At 42.8% G+C, this 12,241-nt stretch overlaps 1 protein-coding gene across 3 annotated transcripts in view; it reads left to right on the top strand.

The window, feature by feature from the left end:
• EIF4E2 (eukaryotic translation initiation factor 4E family member 2) overlaps window positions 1–12,241 on the top strand; it is a 29,022-nt gene that overhangs the window by 1,031 nt on the left and 15,750 nt on the right. For all 3 annotated transcript variants that reach the window (XM_082631006.1, XM_082631005.1, XM_082631004.1), the window contains exons 2-4: window positions 5,768–5,882; window positions 6,836–6,970; window positions 11,261–11,365. In XM_082631006.1, coding sequence (XP_082487132.1) covers window positions 5,768–5,882; window positions 6,836–6,970; window positions 11,261–11,365 — 355 coding nt within the window. The remainder of the gene's footprint in view (window positions 1–5,767; window positions 5,883–6,835; window positions 6,971–11,260; window positions 11,366–12,241) is intronic.

The following is a 12,241-nucleotide window of genomic DNA, read 5'->3' as shown; positions in this document are numbered from 1 at the left end:
GTGCTCTGATAAGGATCCAATCACATTCGGCAATGCTTAAAGGTACCTTAAGATATAAAGTACTACATTTAAGATATAAATGTAAAGTGGAATTACTATTAGTTTAGGTTGTGACCCACTGTTGCCCATGGGAAATTGGAGTTCTTCCGGTACCTTGAGTGCTGATTTGCAAATTGCGAGGTCCTGGACTCCCGCACTCCTGGCAGCTCCTCAGGAATGCTTCCTGGTTGCTGAGAGGGCTCTGCTACTTGAAAAAAGTCTTTGGGAGTTTGCTTCTGCAGTCCACTGCGTAGCTGAGCTCATTCCTATACTAATTACCACCTCCCCCCGCCCCACCGCCCAGTCGTAAGCCCGGCAACTCCTAGCTTCAGATCTAAGTCCTGCCTCAGTGGAGCTTTCTGCCAACGCTATACCCCTTTCTCCGCCGAACTGAAGAAATCAAAATTTCATTTTAAGAAGGCACTTCATGGGTAATCTGGCCCAGCCCTACCCAGATCATTTGGAGGTTTGCAGTAAGCTAATTGAAGAGTGGCAGTAATGGCTTCCACGGGCATTTTGCTATTTTTCACATATTATTTCTACTAATTCTAACAACCCTGTAAGGGGGTCATGTTACCTCCTTTTACAGATAAGGAAAATGAGACTCTGAGATTAAATAACTTGCCCACAACAACAGGAAGGGCCATATGGTGAGATTCGAACCCAAGTTTGTTGTTTAACATTTGTTCAGGCACATCTTGACAAAAATTAACCTGGGTCATTTTTAATTAGTTCCAATTGTTAACTATTCATTATACTGAACATGTGTCTTCTAGCTATGCAGGAAAAAAAACAAAGCTGTCTTTCATTCGAAATTAGCAATTGAAGACAGCACTCCAGCCCTTAGTTTTGTTTTCGTTGTCTTTGTTTTTCATGCAAAAAAGTGTGCAGTTTTTAGACCACGGCTGCATATTTGGTCTCTGCATTCTTCACCACATGGCTCCTAAGGACATGTTCCAGTTTGCCAGAGTCCGAAAAGTTCAGTGCCTGGAGTTGAGTACTGCAGTCTAATCTGATGGGCTCAGATTAAAGAGGAGCTCTAGTCACCTTTTCTGTGTTGCCTTCTATGGACCTAAACTAATAGCCGCCACCCCACCCCCGCATCAAGTCATTAGCTACCATTGCCATTGATCCTATTCAAATGTAAAAGCCTAAGATGCTTTCACTATACTGCAGTCCCTATGGTGTTGAGCTTGGTTTTCAAATCTAGATGCCATATTTGATTTTGTCCCTATTCTTTTTTTCTTAGCCTTGGCCCATTCTTAATTATTGTCTGAACCACTTATTCAACATTCATCCTAGTCTGCCTTGTATTGCTTTGATTTTAGAAATCCATTCATTAAACGTGTTTGCTTTCTGCCACTGCCTGATGCTGGACATGTAAAGATGAATTAGACCAAGTTCCTACCTGCAGTGAATCGTCTAGAGTATGAGGACATATCTGGGCAGAAGCTTGGTGAGCTAATTAGGTGCCACTCAGCCTGGACAGCTTCAGATGCTAATTGCCTGCCTAAGTGTATTGAGCACTGATTTTTCTATCTGGATTGTATCTTTGCTCACATCCAGCTTCAGGCTGGTAAGAGTAGCCTCCGGAAGACAGAATGCAAAATGCCTTGCCTTAAGTGTAGGCTCAGAAAGCAGAGTGGTTGCTTAGCTCCACCCTCAAGAAATGACAGCATAAGATGAAGGTCCATTAGGGTTTCCATTTACTATCTTAGAAGGGAGTCGGGAGGTGGGGTCCAGGGATCACAGTAGCATTGTTTCTTCTCTGGCATAATTATTTTTGTTATTTTTCTTTTTCCTAGTGGTTAGCAGCAAAAGCACTAAAAAGAAAGGCATTTATATGTTTCACTTTGGGCTAGAAAAATGTAAGGTGCTGGGGTGACTGTGCCCCTCTTTAACCAAGATTGAAGGGAAAGGACCCCAAAGGATATAGTGGGAGTTGGGAACTGAGAAGAGAGAAATAATGTGAGTCCCTGTGGTATGCCCTAAAGAAGAGAAATAGGAGCTGTCTTGGGCCTAAGCAGTTAAAAAAAACTCATGAAATGTTCATAATCAGGAGACAAAAAACTGGCCATGACAGTACAGCTGGGACAAGTACAAACGTTTATATGGGGGTGTTCAGAAGAGGGAATCCCAACTCAGCCTAGAGAGAGATCAGGAAATATTTTCAAGAGAAAGTGGTCCTGGACTTCCCTGGTGGCTCAGTGGTTAAGAATCCATCTGCTAATGCAGGGGACACAGGTTCGAGCCCTGGTCCCGGAAGGTCCCACATGCCACAGAGCAACTAAGCCCGTGTACCACAACTACTGAGCCTGCGCTCTAGAGCCTGTGAGCCACAACTGCTGAGCCCGTGTGCCACAACTACTGAAGCCCGCGCGCCTAGAGCCACCGCAACGAGAAGCCCATGCACCACAATGAAGAGTAGCCCTCGCTCGCTGCAACTAGAGAAAGCCTGTGCGCAGCAGCGAAGACCAAATGCAGCCAAAATATAAATAAATAAATAAAATATTTTTTAAAAAGAGAGAAAGTGTCCTTAGTCTGAATCCTGAAGGACAAGTTAAGTAGGGGAAGAGGAGCTCTCTGAGCAGAGACCAGGTGATGCACACAACAGAGGGCTGAGGTCGGGGACTGCAAGTAGGCTGACCACTGGAGGGAAAGGAGTTGGTTGTACCATGCTGAGGTCAAACTGTGTGTCAGGTATTGCACAGGTATTCTTAAACACACAGTATGCTTGTAAATGTTGTGGGACTTGCATGCTAGACAGGTTCCTCTTGAAAAGGAAACCAGACCAGCCCAAGTTTAATGAAGGGGGAGGGGCACTGTAAGCACCATTAGGTCTCCCAGGAGTCCGGGGAGGGTGAACCAAGCCAAAGGGACGGCAGCATCAGACACAGAACCGTTCTCCTTTCCACTCTCTGCTCGTCTGCTCTGCTCATCCCCTTTGCCCCTCCTGACTTTCTGTGCTCTTGCTGTTGTCTTTATTCCCTCACGGCTTTTCTTGTATGAGACTCATAGGACTGCCCTCGTTCCTGAATCCATATGATCTTTCATCTCCTGGATGAAAAGCCGAGGGAGGGATTGGCTCCTAATTTTGAGCAAGCCCCTGAGGCATCGCTTATTGGCCAGGCTGGGCCACCCTTTAGTCTGGTGCCCTTCCTTCACAGTCACGTCTTGGCCAGGGTGGGGTTGGGGACGGTCATGGCACCGTGCACGATCTCGGGAGTGTATCCTACAGCTAGGGCTGTGAAGTGGGCAGAGCAGGCACCCCAGCGCGTGCCTAGCCCATCCATTCTAACGTGAGCGCTTTTTATGTGGTAGGCACTGGGGATTCATGGGCAAAAAGAAAAACAGTGCAAAATACTTGGCAGCATGTTTCTGCATCTATAAGGTAATACAGGCATACCTCTCATTTTACTGCACTTTGCAAATACTGCTTTTTTTCTTTTTTCTTTTTTTTTACAAATGGAAGGTTTATTGCAACCCTGTATAATTAGTGATGGTTAGCATTTTTTCACAATAAAGTATTTTTAAATTAAGATACATACTTTTTAAAGACATAATGCTATTGCCTTCTTAATAGACTACAGTACAGTGAAAACATAACTTATATGCACTGAGAAACCAAATAATTTGCGTGACTCGATTTATTGTGATATTTGCTTTATTGCGGTGATGCGGAACCAAACCCACAATATCTCTGAGGTATTCCTGTATCCGAGTTACAATTTGACCACTTCTGGTACCTTTCCTGAGAATTGCCAGATTCCATTTGACTGGATAGGGCCGGAAAAGTGATTTCAGAAAAGATCTGTAAGTTAATGGTCCAGCTCTAGACTAAACAGCATTCTTACTATCTTTGTGAATTCACCTTCTATTTATCTTTTTGTCTGGATCCAGTGAACTTTAGGTTCACTGAAAGCCTTAGTATTGTGTTTTGGGTGGTGGCAAATTATGCTCAGAGACAGGTTTTCTTTGCCAGTAGTTTATTTACGACAGATTCAGCGTGGGAATTACAGTAATTTCATAAGCCAGTAGCATGCAGATGTCCCTTGTTAAGCTAATAAAGAAATAACATACCATACTCCGAACCAATGATAGGTCAGTCACACTGTTGTTCCACGCAAGGGAAGATGAAAGGAATAAAGTCCAAATTTAGTTCAGTTGTACCTTTATATGAATTGGTACTGGATGGGATGGCTTTGCCAACCAGCAGCTAAAGTCCAGCTGCCAGCTCAAAGATAAAAGTCACTTGTAGCTAGAGCACATTGCCAGGAAGCTACAGCTCTGGTGTTGATGGGCAGACTGGTCTTTGTGGGGCCACTGCACGGTTTGTCACCACTGCTAAAGGAGTCACCTCGGCCACAGCAGGAACTCATGTCCCTTCTCTTCCTGAGACTGCTGCAGGGTTTGACGTCACTACCAACCGGGAGTGAGTGGCTCAGGATCTTCAGAGCAAAGGATAGCTTTGCCCGGACGGAAACGCTTGGATATTCCTCACACAACTCTCAGTATTTATAGTCTAAATGTCCCCTCACCATAGCTCCTTCTTTATTTGTTTTTATTGATAAGGCCCCAGCGGTGCCACTCAGCAAGTGAGCTGCTACTGCTTATCAATGACAGCAGATGAGATGACATCCGAACACCCTTCCTTCTTATAGCGAAACAACTTTACTTCTCAAAACAACTTTTGTTTTGTCTCTGTCATAAACAGGTGGATTAAAATATCTTCATTTAAGTCATAAATAAGTGGATTTGAAATCATAGCAAACCACTACACGACACTTAGGGTGGTTTCACTGCTCCTGAAAGGGTGGCACCTAAAGTACATTTGACTTGAAAGGCAAGAAGACGTTCCTTTCTCTAATTTCTTTTTCTTTTCATTTAACATCAATTCAGCATCTTCTTGTGCTACATGTTAGGGCAGCATCTTCTTGTCCTAGGTGCTGGAGATACAAAGATTAATGAGACACTGTTCTAAGGGCCCCTCTAGTAGGAGAAACATGTGGGAGGAATGGTACCTTAGGCTGAGCGGGTAGTGTTTGCAAATAACACAGATGTGGGAATATAGGTTGCCTGGGGAGGTGGGAGGAGGGAAGGAGGTTGCCAGTTGGCAGGAGTCAGATTCTAGAGGATCTTATATTTCATTGTGCTTTATCCTGCATGGTGGACATCAAAGGGCAAGGGACAGTTGAGAGTTTTAAGCATGGAAGTTAAATGATTAGATTTGCATTCAGAAAGAACATGCTGGTGGCGATGCAATTGAGATGACAGGGGAGGAAGGCCTACACTAAAGCAGTAGCAGCGGGGAGGGGTAGGAAGGATGGTTAGAAGAAGTGGCAAGAAAGAAAAGTACGTTTTTTAACTTCATTTGAAATGCCAAAGCAGTTATTTAATCCAGAAATTCTTCTCATTATTGACTATTTTTGGCAAGGAAAACAATCCCTTTCACCGTTTACCTCTCGCTTCTTTGCGCAGCCTTTTAGAAAACTAGAATGTGGTGCTTTCTGGAATTCACAAGTTAGCTGATGTGCACTTTCATTTTTGTTTAATCCTCCTAATTGCCGCTCTGCATTCCTTTGCCGTCTTCTCATCTCATGTGCACCTCACTGCCTGTATCTTTGAGTGACTTTGGGTTGGTTTCATGGTAGTTCATTTGACCTGGTGGCTTTGTTAGATAAGCAGGAATCAGCTCAGTCACGGGGTAACGTTCTGCCTCTCCATTTAGATTGAAAGATGACGACAGTGGGGACCACGATCAGAATGAAGAAAACAGCACACAGAAAGATGGTGAGAAGGAAAAAACGGAACGAGACAAGAGTCAGAGCAGCAGCAAGAGGAAGGTAAGTTCTGTGCTGTATAGATGTGGTTGCCTTTGGACTTGAGACTTGGTTATCTTGGGAAATCTGGAAGATGCAGATTAACTTGATGGCATCCTGTTTGTAATATCTGATTTTGTTCTCAAAAAAGGTTGTTGAAACACTGGAGTTCATTTTGGGACTTAGAACTTTTCCCTTGCCACATGATCTTGAGATGCTGCCTTGCTTTCCAGCATCCTCCTAGCCTGAGGCAGGGGAGATAAACCCTGGAGTTTAACAAGGATGTTAATTGCTTCAGAAGCTGCTGCTCAGTATTTCAAATCCTGCAGGTCACTTAGAATTTTTGACTGTTTAGTTAGTAATAGTCTGAGCTGATTTATCCCACAATATTGAATACCTTCCAGATGCAGGCATTTAGGTGCTAAGAGGACACAAAGGTGAATGAGCCTGTGGGTGAAGGAGTTTCCACTTAACAGTATCAGCAATGCTTGTAGCTGTCATTTATTGAGTACTGCTCTGTGCCAGGCATGGTGCTGAGCACTGTACGTCTGTTAATCAATTTGATCCTCTCAGCAGCCCCATGAGGCGGTGGTGATTATTTTCCCCACTTTACAGATAAGCAGCTGAGGCACAGACTGGTTAAGCAACTTGCCCAACGTCATTAGCCAGTAAGTGATAGGGTGTCATAGAGGAGGCCGACTTGGCCTGGGAATATGTTGAGATAAGATACAAACATAAATATCTATGATAGGAATTAGAAAGTTATGAAAGCATTAAGAACAGAGAAAATGTTACAGGAACCTAGAGTCAGTTAACCACTAACTTACTGTGTCAGCAGAGTCTTGAGCCCGCTGCAGGTGACTGAGGGTGTATCCTTTTTAAGTGTGGAGGTGGTAAGGGGTGACACTGTAAAATGTTTTCTCAGTCTCAGAGCACGTGAAAAATGCCCAGATTAACACACCTTCTTTAATTCACAGGCTGTTGTCCCTGGGCCAGCAGAGCACCCCCTGCAGTATAACTACACTTTCTGGTACTCCAGGAGAACCCCTGGCCGTCCCACCAGCTCACAGAGCTACGAACAGAATATCAAACAGATTGGCACCTTTGCCTCTGTGAGTACTGGGTGGTTTAATGTAGCGAGCCTTGGTAGTACATTCATGCCTGTGTTTACATCGTTGTGTTTATATACCCTCCTGGTAACATACTTAGGATTCTGGTTTCCTTAGTTCACTGACCTGAGTCTCTGAAGTCAAATTGGCTCGTTCTTAGATTTCTCATTACACGTCCATAGGTAACATACGTCAGTATCCATAAGTATGTGAATTGTGGAACTGGTCAGAAGGGGACAATACAGAAATACAGGCTTGTTTAAGTAGATATTGAGTCCTTACTGTGTGCAAGGTGTCATGAGGGATACAAAATTTTATAATACGTGTCTGTTCTCATGAAGCTTGACAGTAAAGTTGAGAATAAAATTAGAGTTTTTGTGTTTAATAATCTCCCATTACAGTTCCGGATATGTTAGTGATTATGCATAAAGTAGCATCTTTTTTCTGTGTTCAGAAAGAAAAGGAAGTCTATTTTTTTGTGAGTACTGTCAGTACAGAGAGCCCACGCTCTGTCTTATCTCCCTCACAGGTAGCTGGAGTTGTGCACCCTGAGAAGCTGTCTGCGACTAAAACCGGTCTTGTTCAGTGAAGATTATTATATATTTTGTAGGTGCAGTACAGTCAATCTCTGGGCCGAATCAAATGCAGGATTTGTTATTTTCTTGAAATTATTGAGGTATTTGTCAAGTTTAAAATGCAGACACTGGAAAAGAAAACTATAATAGAAAATGAATTTTACAATAAATTAGTAAAGAGGAAGGACACAATAATAAGCACTTTGTGTGATTTCCTTCGATTGTTATGATAGCCCTATGAGGTCAGTGATGTTATCCGTATTTTACAAATAAGAAAAATGAGACTTGGTTAAGTATCTGATCTGAAGTCTCAAGTCTGTGATAATTTACTTGATTAAGTGGAGGAACCAGTATTGAAGCTCAGGTTGGGTTAGGCTGTGACAACCACCTTCCAGAGCCTGTACTCTTTTACTCTTCCATATACCAAAATGCATGCCAAGAGGCTCCAGTTTTTAAAAATGTTTGTTTACTAGAAGAAGCTATATTTATCTGTTTATTATTAATCAGATATGCATATGTAACTGATAATCAGATCATCTGATTACTATGCTGAGTTGATATAATTTCAGCCAAAAGCAAAGATCTTGTTTTAGTTGGCCTGTGCTCTCTTACCACCAGTAAATTTAGGCTTTTTTTTTTTTTTTTTTTTTGCGGTACGCGGGCCTCTCACTGTTGTGGCCTCTCCCATTGCGGAGCACAGGCTCCGGACGCGCAGGCTCAGCGGCCATGGCTCACGGGCCCAGCCGCTGCGCGGCATGTGGGATCTTCCCGGACCGGGGCACGAACCCATGTCCCCCGCATCGGCAGGTGGACCCTCAACCACTGCGCCACCAGGGAAGCCCTAGGCTTTTTTGAATTATTAAAAATAGCTTGTGCACTGGTATATATTTGGTTCAAGAAATGTTGAATGAATTCAAGGCACTAATAGGGTTCTAAAATGAATACAAAACCTTGCCCTTAGGGAAATAAGACATGCCCAGGAATTTCCAATACAGGGAGGCAGTGGGAAGTGCTGTAAGAAAGGCCTGGCTAGAGTGCTCTTGGAGTGCAGAGGGAAGGGATTAATTTCACCTTGGAGAAGCCTCTTGGGAGGAGATGGGTTTGAGATTGAATTTAAGGAATTTGAACATGTGATAAGAAGAGGAAGAAATTCTTGGCAGAGAGAACAGTAGAATTAAACTTAAAAATATCCATGTAGTCCTAACATTCCTGAATCCACAGACATTTTGATTGCTTGCTAGACATTACAGGTAAAATGGCAGCCATTATGTTGTAAACAACTGGTTAAGCGCTCAGAGGATCAGAGAAGAAACTGAACTGGGGAGTAAGTTTTCATTCAGGAATTTGTTCAGTTATTTTAGCATAATTATAACTATTTCTAGCATTTTTCTTTCCCTCTTAAGAAAGGTATATATGAATTTACCCAACTTGCTCAAGGAGGGTTTTTGTTTTCTTTTCTTTGGGCATATATGCTGAGCTGAACAGTCTATCATCAGCATCACCTTGGGTTAATGCTTCTTTATACTCACCAATGTCATGTAATTCAAGGCATTGGGAAATGCCTCACAATATTAAATTCCTCACAAAGAAATAATTACATTGTAAAACCAATGATGCCAAAGCAGTATTTGCCATTTGTCCTCAATCCTAGTGTTTGACAACATTTAAAAAGTTCTTGAAGTTAAGGTAACTAAGAAAGCCGTGTCTTGAAATGGAAAGAGCATTGGACGTGGGGATCACAAGTGTCATCTCTTCTGCTGCTTGACTTTGTGGGCTAGGGCAAGTTCTGAAACCGTTTACTCAATTAGAAAATGAAGAAGGTAGTTGAGATGATTTCTGAGGTCTTTTCTGCACTTCATATTCTGAGTCTAAATGTTTATTTTTTGGTTTCAGTTGGGAGTTCCAAAAATGAAAATTGCCTTAAGAGAAGGAAAAAAGATAAAAGTTTAATGCTATTTCTCAATCTGCTTACTATTTCATCTCTCTTATGGTTTGGATATAGGATTCTGGGTATAAGATTATATAGGATGGCTTTAAGATTGGTGGAGACCAAACGGTTAATAAAGCAATGCTCAATTGGAGGATTGGGAATGGTTGGTGTACTTTGTCCCCACCCCCCCCTCAAGTCCTGATTCACAGTGAGCCACGGTTTCTAGTAGGCATACTTCATTACTTTGCACTGTGTTAGGGTGGGAAAAGATTATTGCTCATTGTATGCATATGACCACTCGCTGTCCCAAATCACTGGGTGTAATTAAGCATGGCAGTGGCTGAGATGAAACACTGCGTTGAAGTCCTACAGATGGCATTCATTCCTAATTTCTTTGTAACCTGAGACATTTCCCGTGTTCCTGCTCTCTAGAGGAATGGAAGGCACAGCCATTTCACACAGTCTGAGGTCTGTTTCTCCTCAGTTGCTATCCAGATCTAGGAGTATGACCTGAGTCTCTGTCTGCTTGGTACCCATTTTCAGCTGTGCATTATGGAATCTTGCTTCATGTTTAATTTAGAGCCAGCAGTGTCTTGGCAAATACCAACTGTTTCTTCAGACTGTTCCACATTTTCTCTTTCCTCCTAAAGTGTGCACTTCACTGGCCAGTACTTTGTGGCTATTCCCCATGAATTGCAGAGGAATAGGGAAGTAATCTCTCCTATCAAATCTCTAGTGAGAGAAACAAATAGCATGATGAATATAAATCAGCATACATTTTATAGAGAAATATGTCTAATTTTCTAACGGGACTGTGAAGGAGGAGCAAAGAGAAAATTTCTAGCTAAGAAAAGGGACTTAAACCCTAAGCAAGAGGCTGAGTCCTGCTTGGTTTTTGGACCGTCCTGGCCTGAGCAAGGGCACCATGGTATGGAGTAGTGCATGTGGTTGATTCTGTCACTTAATGCTCAGTAACTAAACAGAAATAAAATGTATTTCATTGTAGCTAATGCTGTATTTAATGGTAAACATCTTCGATCAAGAAGTGCAGTTATGGGGCTTCCCTGGTGGCGCAGTGGTTGAGAGTCCGCCTGCCAATGCAGGGGACACAGATTCGTGCCCCGGTCCAGGAAGATCCCACATGCCGCGGAGCGGCTGGGCCCGTGAGCCATGGCTGCTGAGCCTGCACGTCCGGAGCCTGTGCTCCGCAACGGGAGAGGCCGCAGCAGTGAGAGGCCCGTGTACCGCAAAAAAAAAAAAAAAAAAAAAAAGAAGTGAGTTATGAATAAGTCATGGGCGTGTAATGTACAGCACAATGACTAGTTAACTCACACAGTTAATAATACTGTATTTTTTTAAAAGTGATTTGGTTCTAAAGAAATACATTCAGGCTGAGGTTATGTGGCACTTAATCTGTCTCAAGACTTAAGTCATTTTTATTGTGTAAAAACAAGGTCCCCTTACATCGTGTGATGATCATCCTGTGACTTTTGCAGGAGAGTATGTATTGACATTGACCAACTAAGGCTCCTAGCTGAGGCTGGCATTTCCCACCTAAAGAGTTTATTCTTGTATCAACAATATTACATTATTCTTTTATCAAAATATACAGTGTGCTTTCCTCTCACATGCCTTCCTTCCCACACAGTCCCCCAAATGAAAACCTAACCTCCAGAAAGCAGAGTCTCTAGCAGAGTGTCTTCCACGTTTACGCTCTTCTCTTCAATCTCACATTCATTCAAAGAAGCACAAGAAACATCTTTTCACTCTGCTGTCTTCTCTCTGCAGGTGGAGCAGTTCTGGAGGTTTTACAGCCACATGGTACGTCCCGGGGACCTGACAGGCCACAGTGACTTCCATCTCTTCAAAGAAGGAATTAAACCCATGTGGGAGGTGAGAACTGAAAGCCTCAGACTGCTTTTCTGAGCAAGTTTTTTGTTTTGGGGGTTTTTTGTTTGTTTGGTTTGGTTTTTTTTTAATTTTTTTATTTGTTTTTAAAGCCATGTCAAAATTGAAAGTATTTTATAGTCTTCTCGGGACTTCCCTGGCAGTCCAGTGGTTAAGACTGTGCGCTTCCACTGCAGGGGGTGCAGGTTTGATCCCTGGTCGGGCAACAAAGATCCTGCGTGCCTCGCGGTGCTGCCAAAAAATAAAAAAAAAATTTTTTTAATTCTAAAGAAGTATTTTAAAGTCTTCTCTGAAAGCTGCGTCACTATTTGGTCCCTTGGAAATAGGACCTCTAGGAAAAGGCACTGATTCCATTGTTTGTGTGGATGGTTTTCAAAGATTGTTTTATCACTAACATGGTATTATAACAACATTAAAGGATTTTTTAAAATTACTCTTCCCATAGAACTGGTTTTGTGTGTGTGTAATATATTACCATAGGGTACATATGATTAAAGTGAGTAAAAATAAGCTTATGGGCAGCAACTGGAGACCCAGAGCTGAGCACTATGATCTCTTTGCTGTAACCTATCTTCTCTATTCTGATGCGAGAGTGTTTTTCTAGAAGACAAACGGGATCACCCACACATACCCCAGTTAAAAATCTTATGCAGCTCTCCATCACACACATGATCTTGCACCTAATTACCTTTCAGGACTTGTCACCCATCATCCCTAAATCCTCCCTTCACTGTAGCTAGACCTTCCTCTTTGCATCTCTGTCTCACAGTCAGAGTTTGCACACTGCCATGTTCTTCCCAGTGCCTGCAGAGCCCTTCACCTGCTTTACCTGGCTAACTCCTGTGTCCCTCAAGGCCCGGC

The sequence above is a fragment of the Mesoplodon mirus genome (genome assembly GCF_964341445.2).
Source record: "Mesoplodon mirus genome assembly, chromosome: 8".
Lineage (NCBI taxonomy): Eukaryota > Metazoa > Chordata > Mammalia > Artiodactyla > Ziphiidae > Mesoplodon > Mesoplodon mirus.
Note: the sequence above shows the minus strand (reverse complement) of the source record. Positions and strands in the feature narration are given on the sequence as shown.